We start from the raw sequence: 20121 nt of genomic DNA on the forward strand, positions 1-20121 counted from the left end.
TTAGATGCAGTAAGCTAATCTAACTTTAAATTTCACTACACATCTATTTGGCAATGTGGAGGTATATCTAAAAACACATGTATATGATTCATAGAAAATTACCAAGAGCTCAACTTCATTATGAAAAAGCTGTACCATCCCCAGTAGTATTATGTTGTACAATCTTGGAAATAACAGCATTAGGTTAATATTGATGACTTTTTGGCTAAGACATTAATTGAATCAAAAGAAAATATGGAATGCTTCTGTACATTAATTTTATTGAAATAACATAAACGTTAAGGACAATGTCTCTAAAACGATATGGACTCTTTTGTTCTTTTCCAACATAAAGTGCTAAGAAACATGGCAGAAAGGCTAGCGTCTTTTCAGATTCGTTTTAGGAAGTAGTGTCAACCCCAATAGGAATGGGACAAATACAGCTTTACAGACCATTGGTGGATTCCAGTTTGGCAGCGTTTTCTTGCTGATCCTCCAAACTGATTTGTGAATCGTTGCAGCAATCTGGTGTTTCACCTTTAACAGCTAAATAGATGATTTTCAACCACTTCTGTTTCAGCTCTTCGTTATCTGCTGCAAAACTGTGCACAGATTTAGACTGAGTCAATTTGAAACTATGCGGGAGATCAGCACTTCTTGGGGTGTCATCTACTGCGTAGCCCAAAAGTGGGATCGTAGCCGAGGCTTTGACATCCTATGGAAACAGAAATGAAGTCACTTTTAAAAAGGCAACGTTTGAGAGGAGACCCAAAAAGGAAGCATCTTAACCAGTGATGGGCTACCAAAATTTTTACTACCGTGTTTCTCTGAAAATAAGATGTACCCCGCAAGTAAGGCATGTCAGACGTTTTGCAGAATTTGCTAATATAAGGCACCCCCTGAAAATAAGGTGTAGTCAAGGTTACATACGGCTTCGGGGGCTCATTTCCTCAGTGGTTCGTTTTGTTACCTCTAGGCAGCTGCACCAACTTTTTCCTTCCCTGCAGCGGCGATGGCGGTGGCTTTGGGGGCTCCTTTCCTCAGCGGTTCCCTTTTCCTTCCCGGCGGTTTCCCTTCATCATGTGACGTTCCCGACGCTGCTGCTCCTCGAAGGGAAGCCACCGCCATCGCCGCCGCCGGGAAGGAAAAAGTTGGTGTAGCTGCCCAGAGGTAACAAAATGAACGGCTGAGGAAAGGAGCCCCCGAAGCTGCCACCATTGCCGCCGCCGGGAAGGAAAACGTTGGTGCAGCTGCCTAGAGGTAACAAAATGAACCGCTGAGGAAAGGAGCCCCCGAAGCTGCGGGTGTTTGCAGCCCGCCTTACCCTTCCTGCAGCTTGGAGCGGTTAGACGGTAGAGACTGGGAGGCTGTTAAGCTGGCGGCCAGGAGGGGCGGGTCAGATCCCGACTCCCATTCCATCTCACCCGTCCCCTCAGATCTTGCGGCAGCTGCTTTAATTTATTTATTTATTTATTTATTAAATTTGTATGCCATCCCTCTCTGTAGACTTAAGTAAGGCAGCCCCCGAAAATAAGATGTAGCACAACTTTTGGAGCAAAAATTAATATAAAACAGTGTCTTATTTTGGGGGGAAACACGGTACCACACTGTGGACGTGGCTTATGCATTTTGTTTCAACATCTTTCAGTGCAAATTGGGTGCTCGGGTGGAGCTCCAAATTTTGCTACCGGAAATGCATAAGCCACGCCCACAGTGTGGTAGTGAAAATTTTGGTAGCCCATCACTGCTGTTAAGTGAGCTTGGCTTCCAGTTGAACTATTTCCTTGTCAGAAGGTCGCAAAAGGGGAATCACATGATCCCAGAACACTACAAATGTCATAAATATGAAGTGTCTGAATTCTGATCACATGACCATGAAGATGTTGCAATGGTTGTAAGCAGGTGGCGGTTGCTTCTTTGGCTGCTACTAGTGAGCTGTGTGCACAGCTCCACATTTCTGGCATGCATGCGCATATCCGAGAGAGATTTTGCTTCTGCGCATGTACAGGAAGCAAAATCTCACAATGGGGCATGTGTGTGTGTGAGAGAGAGATTTTGGCTTTTTTTTTTTATTCCGCGCATGCGCAGAAGGAAAAAATTCCCAAAATCTCTCACACATGTGCGTCCGCTTGCGAGATATTGCATCCTGCGCAGAAGCAAAATCTCACTCTCGTGCGCATGCACACCGGATGCTCAGAGCTGCGTGCACAGCTCAATTTTCACTACCAGTGCGATGGCATCAACAGTATCAGTAGGAACCTGCTACTGGTTGTAAGTGTGGAAAATGATCATAAGTCACTTTTTTTTCAGCAACATCTACTTGCATCACATATCACCCTCTGTAAATTCAGAAAGAGTAGGAATCAATTGCAAAATTGTAAACGAAAGGTACATACAATATCATTTATTTATTTTATTTATTTATTTATTAGATTTGTATGCCGCCCCTCTCCGTAGACTCGGAGCGGCTCACAACAGAAACAATACAAATCCAACACTTAAAAACATTTTAAAACCCTTAATATAAAAGACAATCATGCATCTCATACATACTATACACAAAGCGGGAACAGCCCAGAGGGATCAATTTCCCCATGCCTGACGACAGAGGTGGGTTTTGAGGAGTTTACAAAAGGCAAGGAGGGTGGGGGCAAGCCTAATCTCCGGGGGGAGTTGATTCTAGAGGGTCAGGGCCACCACAGAGAAGGCTTTTCCCCTGGGTCCCGCCAGACGACATTGTTTCGTCGATAGGACCCGGAGAAGGCCAACTCTGTGGGACCTAACCGGTCGCTGGGATTCATGCGGCAGAAGGCGGTCCTGGAGATATCAATCTAAGGAGGGAAGCGAACTTTGCTATGGTGTGGCTTCCATTCATTTTTACATACCTGTGGAGCGCCATACATATATAGAACAAGGGCTTCATGTTTAGGTATCACACACCAAGCCTTTTGCCACGTTTTAGATTTTTCCAAATACTGCAGAAAACTACATATCACACTATTTCCCGACACTTCTGCTGATTCAATCTGCGGAGTTAAAAGCAAAGTGGTTGAAGAATTCCAAAAGATCATTGTAGTTGTTCATAATTTCTCAGGCAACAATTGGTGAGGAATAAAACAATAGCAAATGAAGTCACAAAAACGAAAGAGAACGGCTTTTTACTATTCCTCAAAGAAGCATGACATGGAAGCAATGTAATCTTGAGAAAACAGCATGAAATGGAAGAGTTGCTGACCTTTCACAAAATATTTTATAATCAATCAGTTCTAGCGAAAATTTTCTTCATTTAACTCAAAGTGCCATTTAGAAGACATCAAAAGGGAACTCATCAAGTAGCTTAAAACAAAACATAGAAACATAGAAACATAGAAGACTGACGGCAGAAAAAGACCCCATGGTCCATCTAGTCTGCCCTTATACTATTTCCTGTATTTTATCTTACAATGGATATATGTTTATCCCAGGCATGTTTAAATTCGGTTACTGTGGGTTTACCAACCACGTCTGCTGGAAGTTTGTTCCAAGGATCTACTACTCTTTCAGTAAAATAATACTTTCTCATGTTGCCTTTGATCTTTCCCCCAACTAACTTCAGATTGTGTCCCCTTGTTCTTGTGTTCACTTTCCTGTTAAAAACACTTCCCTCCTGAACCCTATTTAACCCTTTAACATAGTTAAATGTTTCGATCATGTCCCCCCTTTTCCTTCTGCCTTCCAGACTATACAGATTGAGTTCATTAAGTCTTTCCTGATACGTTTTATGCTTAAGACCTTCCACCATTCTTGTAGCCCGTCTTTGGACCCGTTCAATTTTGTCAATATCTTTTTGTAGGTGAGGTCTCCAGAACTGAACACAGTACTCCAAATGTGGTCTCACCAGCGCTCTATATAAGGGGATCACAATCTCCCTCTTCCTGCTTGTTATACCTCTAGCTATGCAGCCAAGCATCCTACTTGCCTTTCCTACTGCCCGACCACACTGCTCACCCATTTTGAGACTGTCAGAAATCACTACCCCTAAGGCTTTTTCTTCCCTCTGGCTTCTTATGACACGCTTCTTGAAAGTTGCTATGTCTATTATCGCATGTGGTGGACGTGCCCAAAGCATACTGGACAAAAATACATACTAGCAAAAAATGATAAAGGAACATATAGATGTAAAACCGGAAATATTTTTGTTGCTGTACTATACAGTGGTGGGTTGCTACTGGTTTGCCCCGGATCAGGTGAACTGGTAGAGATGATAAGCTCTACCCACCTGCCCAGGTGTCAGCAAAAATGCTCTGCTTATGTGCAGAAGGTTCTGCACATCCACAGAAGCATTGCGCACCCACGCACTCACCTTCCCGAACCAGTAGCAAAGGTACTACATGTCTTAACAGCAGCTAGAATTGTATTGATATTGACAAAATTGAACGGGTCCAAAGACGGGCTACAAGAATGGTGGAAGGTCCTAAGCATAAAACGTATCAGGAAAGACTTCATGAACTCAATCTGTATAGTCTGGAGGACAGAAGGAAAAGGGGGGACATGATCGAAACATTTAAATATGTTAAAGGGTTAAATAAGGTCCAGGAGGGAAGTGTTTTTAATAGGAAAGTGAACACAAGAACAAGGGGACACAATCTGAAGTTAGTTGGGGGAAAGATCAAAAGCAACATGAGAAAATATTATTTTACTGAAAGAGTAGTAAATCCTTGGAACAAACTTCTAGCAGATATGGTAGATAAATCCACAGTAACTGAATTTAAACATGCCTGGGATAAACATAGATCCATCCTAAGATAAAATACAGAAAATAGTATAAGGGCAGACAAGATGGACCATGAGGTCTTTTTCTGCCATCAGACTTCTATGTTTCTATTTACATAACATTGGAAAAGTGTGGAGATCCCTACAGAAGAGATGATAATAATAATAATTAAAAAAATACTAGAATGTGCAGAAATGGACAGATTAACATTTGAAATTAAAGAGAAGGGACACACAGAATGTTTCATCAATGGTTAACAAATAGAAATTAGAATGCTTAAAATTATAAGAGAAGGATTAACTTTACTATGAAGGCAAACTGGTCAATTGTTCTCAGCCTTAAGCAATGTCTCCTTAGTTCTAGGTAAGCGGTCCCCAAACTACGGCCCGGGGGCCGGATGCGGCCCACTGAGGCAATTTATCCGGCCTGCGGCAGCACACGAGATTTTACATGGAGCCGGGCGTTGGAGTTGGGGGCGGGGAGCGACGAAAGTGCGAGGCCGGCTAAAGTTTTTCTTTTTTTGAATGGTGAAGGTATTTCTTATTCTGAATGTTGCGCGTGCGCGCGCACTCCCCATCCCCTTGTGGGCTGGCAGGGGGATGGGGGCGGAGAGGCCACAACCGAGAGGCTCGGCACCCGCCCCTCCGCAGCAGGCGGGGGCGGCCGCAGCTCCCTTTCCTTCTCCTGCCGGCAGCCATTGCTGCAGGTTCCTTGGGTGGGAGCTGCCACTCCCTCTGGGCAGCCCAGCCAGGCGGCCGTAGAAAGTGCAGAGATTATTAGAAAGTGGCAGAACCCGCCCAAGGAACTTGCAGCGACTGCTGCCGGCTTGGCTGGAGGCAACGGCGGTGGGTGAAAGAAAGAGCCGCGCTCGCGCGCCACGAATGCTGGTGAGAGAGAGAGAGAGAGAGAGAGAGAGAAAAGGAGAGGAAGGAAGAGAGAGAGAAAGAAAGAGAAAACTCGGCAAGGAGTTGGGGACTTGCTCCACTTCACCTCCTCCTCCTCCCTCAAGGCGGCGGCATTAAGAAAACCGCAGGGTTTTTTTAATAGTCCGGCCCTCCAACAGTCTGAGGGACAGTGAACTGGCCCCCTGTGTAAAAAGTTTGGGGACCCCTGTTCTAGGTTGTTGATTAGTTTTCATCCATTGCTTCTTATCTTGTTTTCTGGTGCTTTTGAAAGCAGTTTGATTCCCTCTTCTTTGTGGCAGCTTCTCAAATATTGGAACGCTGTCATCATGTAACACACACCCCTTGTCCTTCTTTTCACTAGACTGGACATAACGAATTTCTATGTTTTATATTGCCTATGTTCTTAGTTCATTATATGTTTTGGCCTCCAGCCTGCTATCTACCTTTGTTGGTCTTTTTTTATTTATTTATTTTATTTATTATTTATTTTGTCCAATATACAATGATGGGTTTTAGTGGGTATATACCTATATACACATAGTAAAATACATGATGAAGGTTATAGAGGAGATACTCATAGTAAAATATATCTAAGAAATAATAGAAAAGAAGATATAGTAATAGAACATATCAATGAAAGAATAGAAGAAGAGATATAGTTATAGAAGAAAGGTATAGGAGAGATAGGAGAGCAATAGGACAGGGGACGGAAGGCACTCTAGTGCACTTGTACTCGCCCCTTACTGACCTCTTAGGAATCTGGATAGGTCAACCGTAGATAATCTAAGGGTAAAGTGTTGGGGGTTTGGGGATGACACTGTGGAGTCCGGTAATGAGTTCCACGCTTCGACAACTCGGTTACTGAAGTCATATTTTTTACAGTCAAGTTTGGAGCGGTTAATATTAAGTTTAAATCTGTTGTGTGCTCCTGTGTTGTTGTGGTTGTAGCTGAAGTAGTCGCCAACAGGCAGGACGTTGCAGCATATGATCTTGTGGGCAATACTTAGATCTTGTTTAAGGCATCTTAGTTCTAAACTTTCTAGGCCCAGGATTGAAAGTCTAGTCTCATAGGGTATTCCGTTTCGAGTGGAGGAGTGAAGGGCTCTTCTGGTGAAGTATCTTTGGACATTTTCAAGGGTGTTAATGTCTGAGATGCGATATGGGTTCCAAACAGATGAGCTGGCAAAAGTTTTGTAAGTCTTCTCTGCACTCTTTCCAGAATGTTCATTTTATGATACTTTGATCAAAACTGGATGCACTATTAGAATACGTGTGATCTTACTTTTAATTTAATAAATCATTTTATTAAAATATTTTAAGTTAATAACATTAGGACAGGCAAGGTAAGAAAAGCAATATAAAACAAGCAAGACCCATTACACTTTAATTCTTTAAATTTCCTACCTCCAAGATTCCTCTTTTTTTCTTTTCTTCGCTATCAGTGCAGCCTGTTATAATGTGGTAGCAATCTTTACAGACTTTATTCAGCTTACCGCCATCATACTCAAGCTGAGCTTTGTAATCAGAACATTTCCAGCAAACCACCTTAAGAAAAATAAGGAAACACTCAGTTACTTTAAACATCAGTTTGCTTCCAAACACCATTTCTAAACACCGTTTGCCATGGTGAGATTTTTTAAATAAAGGATTAATTTATTTTACAATGATAGTAACCACACATGAAATCCATCCAATATTCTAAAATAGGAATCTTCAAGTATTTAGTACCATCACTCAAAGAATAACAAAATAACAGAGTTCGAAGAAAACTTTGAGGTATTTTAGTCAAACCCCCTGCTTAGGCATGAAACCCTATACTACTGATGGTGAACCATAGGTTCACCATCATGGCTCTATACTGTTGTACATACGCTTGATCAGTTGGAGGATGATGAAGATATTGAGGATTCAGATTCAGATAGTGTTTATGAAGTAGTGGGGGGCCCAGGGTTACAGGTAGTAGAACAGGTGGGAGGCCAGCCACAGGATGGGGCTATGAGTTTAGGATCTAGTGAGGGAGAATCAGCCGCACACTGGGTTAATCCTAAATTCAGAAGGATTCAGAAACGTAGAGAGCAAAGGTCTGGAAGAAGATATTAAGGAGAGGAATGAGTTAAATACTGTAGTGAGGTATTTGGCACGTCAGGCGGCTAGTGGAGAAGAAGGGTGGAGTTTCAACGTTGCTGAAAGGAAATATGGAGGTGTTTTCGCCACGCTAAAGTAAGCCAAGTATTTTGTATTGTATTTAGTCAGTGCTGCTGTCTTTTTTAAAGCTATGTAGTTAGGAAATAAATCTTGTCTCAGTGAAGCAGGAAAAGGAATGTGAGAAATGCGGCTAAGAGAGAGATAACGGACCGAGTGATGTCTGGAATGTGTTGAAAATAACAGGAGAGCAGAGAAATAAATGGAGTTGCTTTATTCATGAAATGATGCATTTAATGAGAGTTATTTGTAATTACTAAACTTCTACCAGAAACCAGAACATATACCATTTCAAATAAATGATTATCCAATCTCTTCTTAAAAGCATTCGTAACTTCTGAAGGCAAATAGTTCCGCTGATTAATTGTTCTAACTGTCAGGAAATTTCTTCTTAGTTCTACGTTGCTCCTCTCCTTGATTACTTTCTATCCATTGCTTCTTGCCCTGCCCTCATTCCTTCTTCTTTGTGGCAGCCCCTGAGATATTGGAACACTGCTATAACATCACTCCTAGTCTTTCTTTTCATTAAAACTAGACATAACCAATTCCAGTCCCCTAATCATCTTTGCTGCTCTTCTCTGAACTCTTTCTAGAGTCTCAACATCTTTTTAACATTGTGGCATCCAAAACTGAATGCAGTATTCCAAATGTGGTCTTACCAAGGCATTGTAAAGTGGTATTAACACTTCACGTTATCTTGATTCTATCCCTCTGTTAATGCAGCCTAGAACTATGTTGGCTGTTTTGGCAGCTGCTGCACACGGCTGGCTCATATTTAAATGGTTGTCTGCTGGGACTCCAAGGTCCCTCTCACCGCTACAACTATTGAGCAAGGTACTACATATAGTGTACCTGTGCATTTTGTTTTTCTTGCATGAATATTGAACCTTACTTTTTTCACCATTGAATTTCATTTTGTTACATATCATGAACATCGATATTGTGGTTAATACAGGAATGCAGGTTTGTTTATGGGCATAAGAACATGTTCACCAAAGTACCACTAGACTTGGGCAGTCAAAATAAATACTGTATTTCAAAAGTGCTGTGCACAATAATATGAATATGTAACTTAACATCTATGAATTACACAATTAAACCTATCTGAAATAAAATTCTTTCAACTACCGTGTTTCCCTGAAAATAAGACACTGTCTTATATTAATTTTTGCTCCAAACGTTGTGCTACGTCTTATTTTCGGGGGGTGCCTTATATTTCTCAAATAAGACAAATTCACAGGCAGAAAAGCTGACACCCCCAAAGAAAGTGTACCGTATGGTACACTGATTACGGTACGGTACCTGTCAGTATGGCACCCATACACACAAATGACGGCACTTATATGGTACAACAGTATACTCCCGCTATTGCAGCTTCCGGCCACCAGAGGAACTACAGTCTACGCACTGTAGTGGAGACTGTAATTGCGGTGAGACAGCAGCAGACTGTGTCTGCTGTACTGGACAGTACAAAGCGATGGAAGAGGCCGCCACATTATTACGGTACCGCTATGAACAGCTTTGAATGGTACCATATGTTTTTCCACCGTACCGTATGTAAACTTGACTACGCCTTATTTTCGGGGGGTGCCTTATATTAGCAAATTCTGCAAAACCTCTGACATGCCTTACTTTCGGGGTACGTCTTATTTTCAGGGAAACAGGGTAGAGATTAAAATTGGTATACTGAAAAATATTTCTAAAGATAACCTAAATCTAGCTGAATGATTGCAAATTATCATTAAAGGATAATGATTAGAGATTCCAATAGAGCAGGGGTGTCACACTCATGTCACAGTGGCATAACATGACATATTGGGATTTTTTCCCCCTCTTCGCTAAACCGGGCGTGGGCGTGGCCAATGAGTGATGAATCTGGCCCACAGGCCGTGAGTTTGACAGCCCTGCAATAGAGGATCAAATAGCCTATGGCAGCTCAGAATAGATATTTTATAAAGGACACCAGCAGCAATGCAATAAAATGAAATGTAAAATGAATTTAACCTTCCAGTTGCTAAAAGGAACCATTTACAGAAACTTTTCCTGCGTTGGCCACGAGGTGGCACAGATTTGGTTCACAAATTCTGACTTCCTGCCATGGCAAGTGTCAGCTGAAACAAAACAGCATTTAAAAGCAATCACCAGATGGAGTTTGTGAACAAGTTTTTGGCAGCTTCAGCAACTGTTAACCAGCAGATGTGGCTTTGTGCTTACATGCCCACAAGCTCGGCAATGATGTCTCCTCCTTGTTAGTGCATTAAATGGCTCTTTGCATTTCATACACATAGTCACTTCATTGTCTCGGATCCATCTTGGGGCTCTCTTCCCGAGCTCAGCAGTCTCCAAGGAAGAAAAAAATAAATTTTCTTATTAGAAGAAAAGGTAATTAACACTCTCCCTCCACCCCCTTACTCTCTCCACCCCCTTACTCTCTCCAGTGGAATGACAGGCTAATCTTAAAACTAAATAACAGGTGTGGGTGCTACCATAAACAACAGCTGCATAATTTTTAGGATTGAAAGATACTCAAGATTAGTTTGCATTTTCCCTTGCTAGCAATAATCAAATCCAGCGAGATAGGAAAAGGCAGGGAATGCCAAAGATTAAAATAGCCATATACAAATTCCGTTAGCAATTGCAGAAAAAGAAAAAAAAAGAAATAGCTATTTGGAATCCTAACTTTCAGGCAGCTGGGCTTCAATCTCACAACTGCAGTAGACATTAAACTAGGGAGAAATATTCAAATGAGCACAGTACTCTTTATATGTGGAAGAAGAGAGATGAAGAGAATTTCTGCAAAGATCAGGACAAATGGATTAACCAAAAAGGCAGCTATGTTGTATGATAATTAGAAATGAAGTGTAAATTTAAATGTTTTTAAAGTTGTGTTTGTTGACTGAATAATTAATAGACTGGGCTTACAGTATGTACCTCTCTGGATTATCTTTATGTCTCCCTCTGGAATTCTTTCATTTTTTTCCCTAAAGAAATGCTTCTTTTCCAAATATTACCATATGTATTATCCTTTGATTTAGTTTTTTTTAAATAAAAAAAACTGCAATGGAAAAAGGAATAAGAAATGTTGAGCAGGAAGTCACACAGAGTTTTTAAAAGACAAATCTCTTGTTAACTCTTATCGTGACTGAACAGTAATGGGAACGAAAGATTTATAACTTATTTGTGTCTGTTAACAGCAGAAAAGCACAATACATGCTTGTCTGATTTCAGGTTTTTGACGTTTACCTCAAATAATAAAGTCATGTGCACACTGAGAAATTGTGTATATGATCATTTTGATAATAGCTTCTGATAATAGCTACGATTTAAAAATCCTTGTAGCAGCCATTCCCACCATTCATTTATATTCAGAGGCATTTCAAAGATTAAATCTTATTTTTTTCCTCTACTTGCTGTCTTTCTTTAACTGGTCTTTTTTTAAATGACAACTCTCCCGCTTTGGGCAAAAGAAATGTTCTTTGCTCAAAATAACTATTTTAATTAAGTTGGGGAATAATTCTGTAGTATAAAAAGTAGGCAGGGGGGAAATAAATACAACTCAAGACAAAGACTTTGTAATATGAATTCATGCAAATATGAGCATCAAAGATATAATTTTAGAGTAATCTATTTCAGAGCACACTGGTTTATAGAAGCAACCAAAAGATTAGGCAGCTTGAGAAGAAAGGAAGTGAGTTGGTAAAGCCCTGGATAACAAAATCCAATTGTTTGATCATACATAATAGGAATCCTATAAAATACATTTTTAGAAGTAATAATTTGGTAGATGTAATAAAGCTTCAACTTAGTCTGAAGTTGGGGCAGCCTCATAAATTGAAACGATATATAAATAAATATCTTTGCCATGTAGATGACAGATGCCACTTTGCCCTGATGTATTTGACTCACACTATTATCAGAATAACAGAGTTGGAAGGGACCTTGGAGGTCTTCTAGTCCAACTCTCTGCTTAAGCAGGAAACCCTACACCATTTCAGACAGATGGTTATCCAACATCTTCTTAAAAACCTCCAGTGCTGGAATATTCACAACTTCTGGAGGCAAGCTGTTTCACTGATTAATTGTTCAAACTGTCAGGAAATTTCTCCTTAGTTCTAAGTTGCTTCTCTCCTTCATAGGTTTCCATCCATTGGTTCTTGAGCTGCTCTCAGGTGCTTTGGAGAATAGCTTGACTCCCTCTTCTTTGTAGTAGCCCATGAGATATTGTAACACTGCTATCATGTCACCCCAGTTCTTCTTTTCATCAGACTAGACATATCCAGTTCCAGCAACCGTTCTTCATATGTTTTAGCCTCCATCCCCCTAACCATCTTTGTTGGTCTTCTCTGTACTCTTCCTAGAGTCTCCACATCATTTTTACATCGTGGCGACCAAAACCGAATGCATATTCCAAGTGTGGCCTTACCAAGGCATTATAAAGTGATATTAACACTTCACAAGATCTTGATTCTATCCCTCTATTTGTGTAGCCTAGAATTGTGTTGGCTTTTTGGCAGCTGCTGCACATTGCTGGCTCATATTTAAATGGTTGTCCACTAGAACTCCAAGATCCCTGTTTCTTCTATTATGCCTGCATCCCTCCACCCCTTTCTTCTCCTTCTTTTGGCAAATCTGACCATCTCTCAGATAGACATCACTGGACAAGTCTATCCATATTGATACTTTACAGCACAGTGAATAAAAATAGGCCCATATGAGCATTTACATGACTGAAAGGGCATTCTAATGGCAAACTAATACGTTTCATGACTTATTTTCTGATATGGATTCTTAATCTGAACAGATAGGAGTACTGTATACACAATCCAAAAGTTACACTCAACTTACAGAAACCTCAATAGGTATGTCATCGTATTCTTTTGCGATTGCATTTCTGAATGTTTCATTTCTTTGCTGAAAAGCATCGATAGTACTCTGAAGAGCCTGGAATCAATGAAATGGAGAAGGAAGATCAAATTTAACATTCATTCATTCATTCATTCATTCATTCATTCATTCATTCATTCATTTGACTTCTATGCCACCCAATCATGAAGGACTCAGAGCGGTTCACAACAACGTAATGGAAGAATACATAATACATATCTCCGAGACCGCCTCCTGCCGCACGAATCCCAGCGACCGATTAGGTCCCAAAGAGTGGGCCTTCTCCGGGTCCCGTCAACTAAACAATGTCGGTTGGCGGGCCCCAGGGGAAGAGCCTTCTCTGTGGTGGCACCGGCCCTCTGGAACCAACTCCCCCCGGAGATTAGAACTGCCCCTACTCTCCCTGCCTTCCGTAAACTCCTTAAAACCCACCTTTGCCGTCAGGCATGGGGGAACTGAAACATCTTCCCCATGGCATGTTTAATTTATATATGGTATGCTTGTGTCTATGTCTGTTAGTATATGGGGTCTTTTTAAATCTTTAAATTTTAAATTTATCAGATTATTTATGATTTGTTTCCACGTGTTGTGAGCCGCCCCGAGTCTTCGGAGAGAGGCGGCATACAAATCTAAGTAATAAAATAAATAAAATAAAATAAATAATTGAATGACAGACCAAAATGAACACTAGAGATAAATGCATGCTTGATTCCAGGAACTAGCTTTTTAAATGAACAAACACTGGAAGTATAATTTCAAAAGAATTGGGACAACAGCTGCCGAAGTATAGCCACGTTGCCTAGTTGCATCAATCATAGCACATTTATGGCATATTTGGATACGAAAAGCTCGGTTTATTTACCTTTATCCATTCTTCTTTGTCTTGTTCAGAGCTAAAGAACACAATTAGAGATAATGGTTAAAAGCACATCCAGAAACTGTTTCATAAGCTATAAAACCATTTTACATGGCAAGGTACTTAGTAAATTGTTCTGGTCAATCCAGGGCTGGATTTCTCTCCTCTCTGATCTTCCCTTAAACCCTCCAGAAATAAAGTCATTTAAAGTTTTAGTTATGGGATCTGAATTGTACTGAGAAGTGAACATTGTCACCACATACAGCATATAACACTTTCCTGCCCAATTGAACTTCACAACTAAACCCAACCTCATGAATATGTACAGTGTCTAAGTACAAATTGCTTTTAAAAGAAGATCTGTCAAAGAAGTTCCATAGTTTTCATCAACAGGCCATTTACATAAAAGCCACTTAGCAGTTTCTTTTCCATTCCTGTCTCCTCTCTAAGTTGTATGTAAGCTTGGGCTCGAGCGATTGCTCCCATATTATCTAAGTTTGCAGAATGAAAGGATTTTTTACTAGGGATGTGAAGATTTGAAAGGAAATTGGGATTCAACCAGTTCACACTACTTCGGCTGAACTGGTTGTTAAATTTCTCGCTAGCCTCTCCCCAACCCTTCCAGGAGTCCCCATGCGCCCTGTTTTGACTCGCAGGTAAGTACAGGGAGGTCTACTAGGACCAAAATGAGTCCGGGGGGGGGCAGGACCCCCTGGGGCCCATTTTTGCTCCTAGGAGGCTGCAGGGGGGCTGACTAGGCCCAAAGTGGAGGGATGTGTGGAGGGTGCCCCCCATGAGCCATTTGTGTTCCCAAGGGGGTGTAGGAGGCAGAGTGCTGTCTGTCACACCTCCTGGCCATACCTTCTATGGCCACGCCCACTCACCCAATCATCATGGCAGATAATTGGTTGCTAAATTATTTGATGGTATACCTTGCATGTAGTGATGAATTCGGCTGAACCCGAACCGAACCCGAACTTGAACCCGAACTTGAACCCGAACGGGGAATCCCTCCCACGAAGAGATTCTGGGGGCAGAGCTTTGACATCACTGGCAGGTTGCTAAGGACGCCAAGGTGATCATTTCCTGGATTCCATGGAATCCAGGAAGTGATCACCTTGGAGTCCTTAGCAACCTGCTAGTGACGTCAAAGCTTCGAACACCGAACACGACTCAGAACTTTGCCTGAAGTTTGAAAAAAATTTGGGTTCGTGTTCGACATACCGAACACTGCTAAATTCGGTACGGACCCAAATTGTGTGGGTTTGGTTCGCCCATCACTACTTGCATGATGAAAAATCAGTCTTATCATCTGTGTCAACTGGCAGAACATGGGAGGTTTAGTAAGGTAATACTCTGGGCAATTTAAGACTCGGAAGTACAGACAGAGACTGTATAAATAGATCTAATCAAATATTAAGCTCCTCTTCTCACAGGGTTGCAGTAATGGCTCTATGAGATCACCAGAAGTCAATCATCTCTATAACAAAATGCACCTTATAACCACAAGCATCAATTTGCACTCTAGTGAAATCAAACAAAGACAAATTCTTCTGGTAAAGAAAATCCTTAGGGCAAACTAATGCAATTTTTACGGGGATGAAGAAGATTACTATTTATCAGTATAAGGCGTGTACTCAGTAACATAAGAAGGAAGATGCAGCTGGCGTTACAAATATTTATCTAGCATTTTTATTTGTGCTCATTAAAAAACAGAAGAGATTATGTACTACGGGAAGGACTCTAAAGAAATTCTTCACATCCTAGAGACAAGCATCCTGCAATCCACTAATTATAAACAAACATGACTATTAACTATTATTCCACGGTATGTAATATAAATAGAATTCAATTAACAGCATTAACTACAGCTAGTATATTTCTTCAATTTACCAGAAGGACTTATTTGGTTTCAATAGAGGAATGTTCCAAGTCATTTTTCTAATGTTAATACAGTGATACCTTGTCTTACAAACTTAATTTGTTCCGGGACGAGGTTCTTAAGGTGAAAAGTTTGTAAGATGAAACATTGTTTCCCATAGGAATCAATGGAAAAGCGATTAATGCGTGCAAGCCCAAAATTCATGCCTTTTGCCAGCCGAAGTGCCTGTTTTTGCGCTGCTGGGATTTCCCTGAGGCTCCCCTCCATGGGAAACGCTACCTCCAGACTTCTGTGTTTTTACGATGCTGCAGGGGAGTCCCAGCAGGGGAGTCACAGAATCGCAAAAACGAGCGCTTCACTGGCAACATAAGTCCGGAGGTGGGGTTTCCCAGCGAAGGAAGCATCAGTGAAATTGCAGCATCGCAAAAACACCAAAGTCCTCGAAACCCCACCTCCAAACCTCTGTATTTTTGCGATGCTGCGATTTCACTGAGGCTCCCCTCGCTGGGAAATCCCACCTCCGGACTTACGTTGCCAGTGAAGCGCCCATTTTTGCATTGCTGGGATTCCCCTGCAGCATCACAAAAACACAGAAGTCCAGAGGTGGTGTTTCCCATGGAGGGGAGCCTCAGGGGAATCCCAGCAGCGCAAAAATGGATGCTTTGCTGGCAATGGAAGACCGGAGGCAGGGCATCCCCAGTGGCAGTGGTGGGTTTGTAAGGTGAAAATAGTTTGTAAGAAGAGGCAAAAAAATCTTAAACCCCGGGTTTGTATCTCGAAAAGTTTGTATGACGAGGCGTTTGTAAGACGAGGTATCACTGTACAGGTTATTCTGGGATCTTTAGATTCTCAAGCAAGAAACTTGATCACTTCTGTTTAACATTTCCAACTGTACAAAAATGTAACGTCTCAACTTATGACTGCAGTTGAGCCCCAAATTTCTGTTGTTAAGCAAGGCAGTTGTTAAATGAGTTTCCCTCCACTTTACGACTGTTTTAAGTGAATCCCTGCAGTTATTATTAAATGAATAACACAGCCAATAAGGAAATTTAGCGTTTCCCACTTTGACTTTGCTTGAATGGGAAAGGTACAAATGGTGATCACGTGAGCCCAAGTGCCCGGATTTTGATCATGTGACCATGGGGATGCTGCAACAGTTGCAAATGTGAAAAACATAAGTCACTTTCTTCAGTGATGTTGTAACTTTGAATGGTCATTAAACAAATGGTTTTAAGTCGAAGACTAACTATATCTAACTGAGTTCTGGAGAGATTAGGGGAAAGGTCAAACATCAACAAAAAGTCAGCTGGAGCATTAAAGTTTAAAGTTAAATGCAACTTTAAACATTTTTTAAAGTTGCCAAGTTTGAAAACAATAGCTTAAAACCCATCATGTCCTTTCAATCAAGCATTTTGAACTTCACTAAGAAGAATGAAAAGAACCAGTTCTTTCCAAATGCAAATCAGATAGATATATGCCAGTTTTCAAACTCTCTGTTCCAGGACTCTAAACTTTTTACTTTAGTATGACTATACTTCAAGCAATGGTCTTAAACTCACTTCTTACCTGGCCTGCAACTCTAAAGTTCGTTCTTTCCCAGACACTTGAAAAGTGTGTGGGTATTCTTCATTGTGGGTTTCTACAATTTTCATACCATCAATGCCAACTCTTGTCCGGACTGTAAACTTAGATCCCACTAAGCTAAATTTTGGTACACAGTACAGCAACATGTTATTGAACTGGGGAGAAAAAAACAATACACCAAAAGACATTAGTGTCCATAATTGTAATTAGTGGGTTTTATTAAATAAAAACATTCACTTTCCAATATGAAAGTTGTGTCTTAGCAAGAGAAAAATAACAAAAATATTAAATAATAAGCAGTTAGCACAATTAACTTTGCTACGATCCTCCCAGGATATTCACTTGGTTATACAACCTGAGATAAATTGTTGTTGTTGTTGTTGTTGTTGTTGTTATATTTCTATGCCACTCTTCTCCTGGGACTCGGCGGTGCACAACAAAATAAATACAAATGTACAAGAAATCTAACATTTAAAAGTATACATACATACGTACATACATACATACATACATACATACATACATACATACATTTGCCAGTGTGTAAAATAGGAAGTTGGGAAGCTACACATTTCATAAAGGCTTAAACCATTAAAGCAATGAAGCCATTTTTATTTTGTTTACTGTTTACTTTAAAAAAAAATATTTCGTTTTGAAAGTGCAGAAAGAGGTTTTTTGCCTGGAAGTCGATGTTGAGTATAGAGCATGGGAAATATTTTCTGAGAACAGTTTTAAGTACAGAAAAAAATTGTTCTAAGGATTTTGTCCACCTCTATGTTGTATGATTTTTTTCTAGAAATTGGCTGATTTGAGTTGAATCCTGTTTTAAATGTGAACACAACTTTTAGGAAGAAGGTTGGAATCCAAATGTAAAAAAATAATTTCCTCTTCACCAAAGACAGAAAAAAATTGAAAAATACTTTTGAAATTAACAGAGGGTATTTAAGCGGGTCCAGACATGAAAGTCCAATTAAATTGATTTATTGCTACATTTGCCTTTTCACAGGAATCTTCTCAACTAACAGTTAGCATTTGCTTGCAATTAAATAAGGATCCATGGAATTCAAGGGGAGATGTTGGACTTAGTCTGCTTGTGGCTATATATGAATTCTAGGTTGATCCCTCTTTTAACTTTGCCCCCAGATTCTGCCATTCTTCCTCCTATGGGACAAGACATACTACTTAAACATACCATTCATTACTTCTCCATTCAAAGATAGGAGACACAGGATTAAGAGACGCTAGCCTGGTGGACAATTACAAGGGAATCCTTTTATATTCACAAAGATGCTCCACACTGCTTTCTTATAAATTTTGACTTGCAAACCAGTAAGTCTCCTTTCTCAGTTATACATAAGTGCCCTTTATCATTTAACCATATTTCAGCCTTTTATTGCATCAACATTAGTCCTAGTTAGAGTCAACCATGGTTCCTGGTCCTATCTGAAGTGTAAGGGTATGTTCATGTTTAGCATTACTTCACAAGTTATGTTAAGAACAATTAGGAACATTGTACTTGAAAAAGAACTACAAAAAATCAATTTGGGAATCTTTCTTTGCAGGAAAAACCACAGCAATGAAATAGCACTTCCCCTTCACCTGTACAAACCTAGAAATCTAGGCTACAGACATTTAAAATGGTATCAAGTTAGAATAAAATACTTACTAAGAAGAGATATCTTTCTTGAGCTGATGTGTTGCGAGCAGCAAGTTTAAGTATTTGCCCTTCTTTTATCAGTTCATTTGAAGGATTGACAATATCTTCTTCTTCTCCTAACATTTCATACACTTCTAGTAACTTCTTCAAATTTTCCTTTTTCATCAAAATAAAACAGATGACAACATTGATTCAAGCTGCTTGCAACTGCTTTATGAATCTTGTCATCTAAAGTTCAATATTAAATTGGCATCAAGGTTCAAGGGAATTCAAGAGGAGCTGATTTTGGATTGTTTGTGGCAATGTAAGGACTCTAAGCGGCTAACATGTTTAATTCCACCACTAGCCCAGTTCTGCTTACTCTTTTTCTACACCAACAGCCTTGCGGGTTTGTTTGTTTGTTTGTTTGTTTATTTGTTTGTTTGTTTATTGATTTGATTTGATTTGATTTGTATGCCGCACCTCTCCGAAGACTCGGGGCGGCTAACAACAATAAAAAGACAATGTAACAAATCTAATATTAAAAATAATCTTAAAAACTCCAATTTAAAGAACCAATCATACATACAAGCATACCATGTATAAATTCTATAAGCCTAGGGAGAAGGGAAAATTTCAATTCCCCCATGCCTGACGACAGAGGTGGGTTTTAAGGAGCTTACGAAAGGCAAGGAGGGTGGGAGCAACTCTGATATCTGGGGGGAGCTGGTTCCAGAGGGTCGGGGCCACCACAGAGAGGGCCACCACAGAGAAGGCTGTTCTCCTGGGTCCCGCCAAACGACATTGTTTATTCGACGGGACCTGGAGAAGGCCAACTCTGTGGGACCTAACCGGTCGCTGGCATTTGTGCGGCAGAAGGCAGTCCCGGAGATATTATTGTTATGATAAGGATGAAACAAGGAGGAAATAATTCATGTATTTATATAGATTGAATTATATAGAATCTTTATTTATACATATTTGTATAGATTCTGAAATTCACAAACATACTTTATAAATACAACACATAAAAAGGATATTTCATTGTGTGTATTGTGTAGCTACTCTGTTCACTTATAGCAGTTGTATAATTTTCTCCTGAAACCAAGACCAAAGAACATCATGTTTCCTCAAGATTAGAAAAGCCAAAACATTGGTCACCTACAAAAACAAGAACTGCATAACAAAGCAGTTTCACTGGAGGCAATCATGCATGACAAAATCAGGACAAATGGCCATTGCATTAATTGCCCTTGTGAATAGTGGAAGGACTTTTGGGAAAAACAAATACAATATTTTAATACAAATAGTATTTCTCAAATAAGCATCCATTAAATTGATAATTGTCCATACCATTTAAATACAGGTGGTCCTTGACTTACAACTATTTGTTTAGTGATTACTTACAAGTTGCAATGGCACTGAAAAAAAAGAGACTCA

At 40.2% G+C, this 20121-nt stretch overlaps 1 protein-coding gene across 7 annotated transcripts in view; it reads right to left on the reverse strand.

The window, feature by feature from the left end:
- Nucleotides 1-240: 240 nt before the first annotated feature.
- Nucleotides 241-20121, reverse strand: part of FGD4 (FYVE, RhoGEF and PH domain containing 4) — a 160056-nt gene continuing 140175 nt past the window's right edge. For all 7 annotated transcript variants that reach the window (XM_070756430.1, XM_070756433.1, XM_070756434.1 and 4 more), the window contains 8 exons: nt 18712-18858; nt 17028-17200; nt 13586-13616; nt 12685-12780; nt 10054-10179; nt 7042-7182; nt 2865-3005; nt 241-694 (listed from right to left, as the gene is read on the reverse strand). In XM_070756430.1, the coding sequence (XP_070612531.1) occupies nt 425-694; nt 2865-3005; nt 7042-7182; nt 10054-10179; nt 12685-12780; nt 13586-13616; nt 17028-17200; nt 18712-18858 (1125 nt within the window). In that variant the 3' untranslated portion in view covers nt 241-424. The remainder of the gene's footprint in view (nt 695-2864; nt 3006-7041; nt 7183-10053; nt 10180-12684; nt 12781-13585; nt 13617-17027; nt 17201-18711; nt 18859-20121) is intronic.

This window comes from Erythrolamprus reginae, chromosome 6, assembly GCF_031021105.1.
Source record: "Erythrolamprus reginae isolate rEryReg1 chromosome 6, rEryReg1.hap1, whole genome shotgun sequence".
Classification (NCBI taxonomy): domain Eukaryota; kingdom Metazoa; phylum Chordata; class Lepidosauria; order Squamata; family Dipsadidae; genus Erythrolamprus; species Erythrolamprus reginae.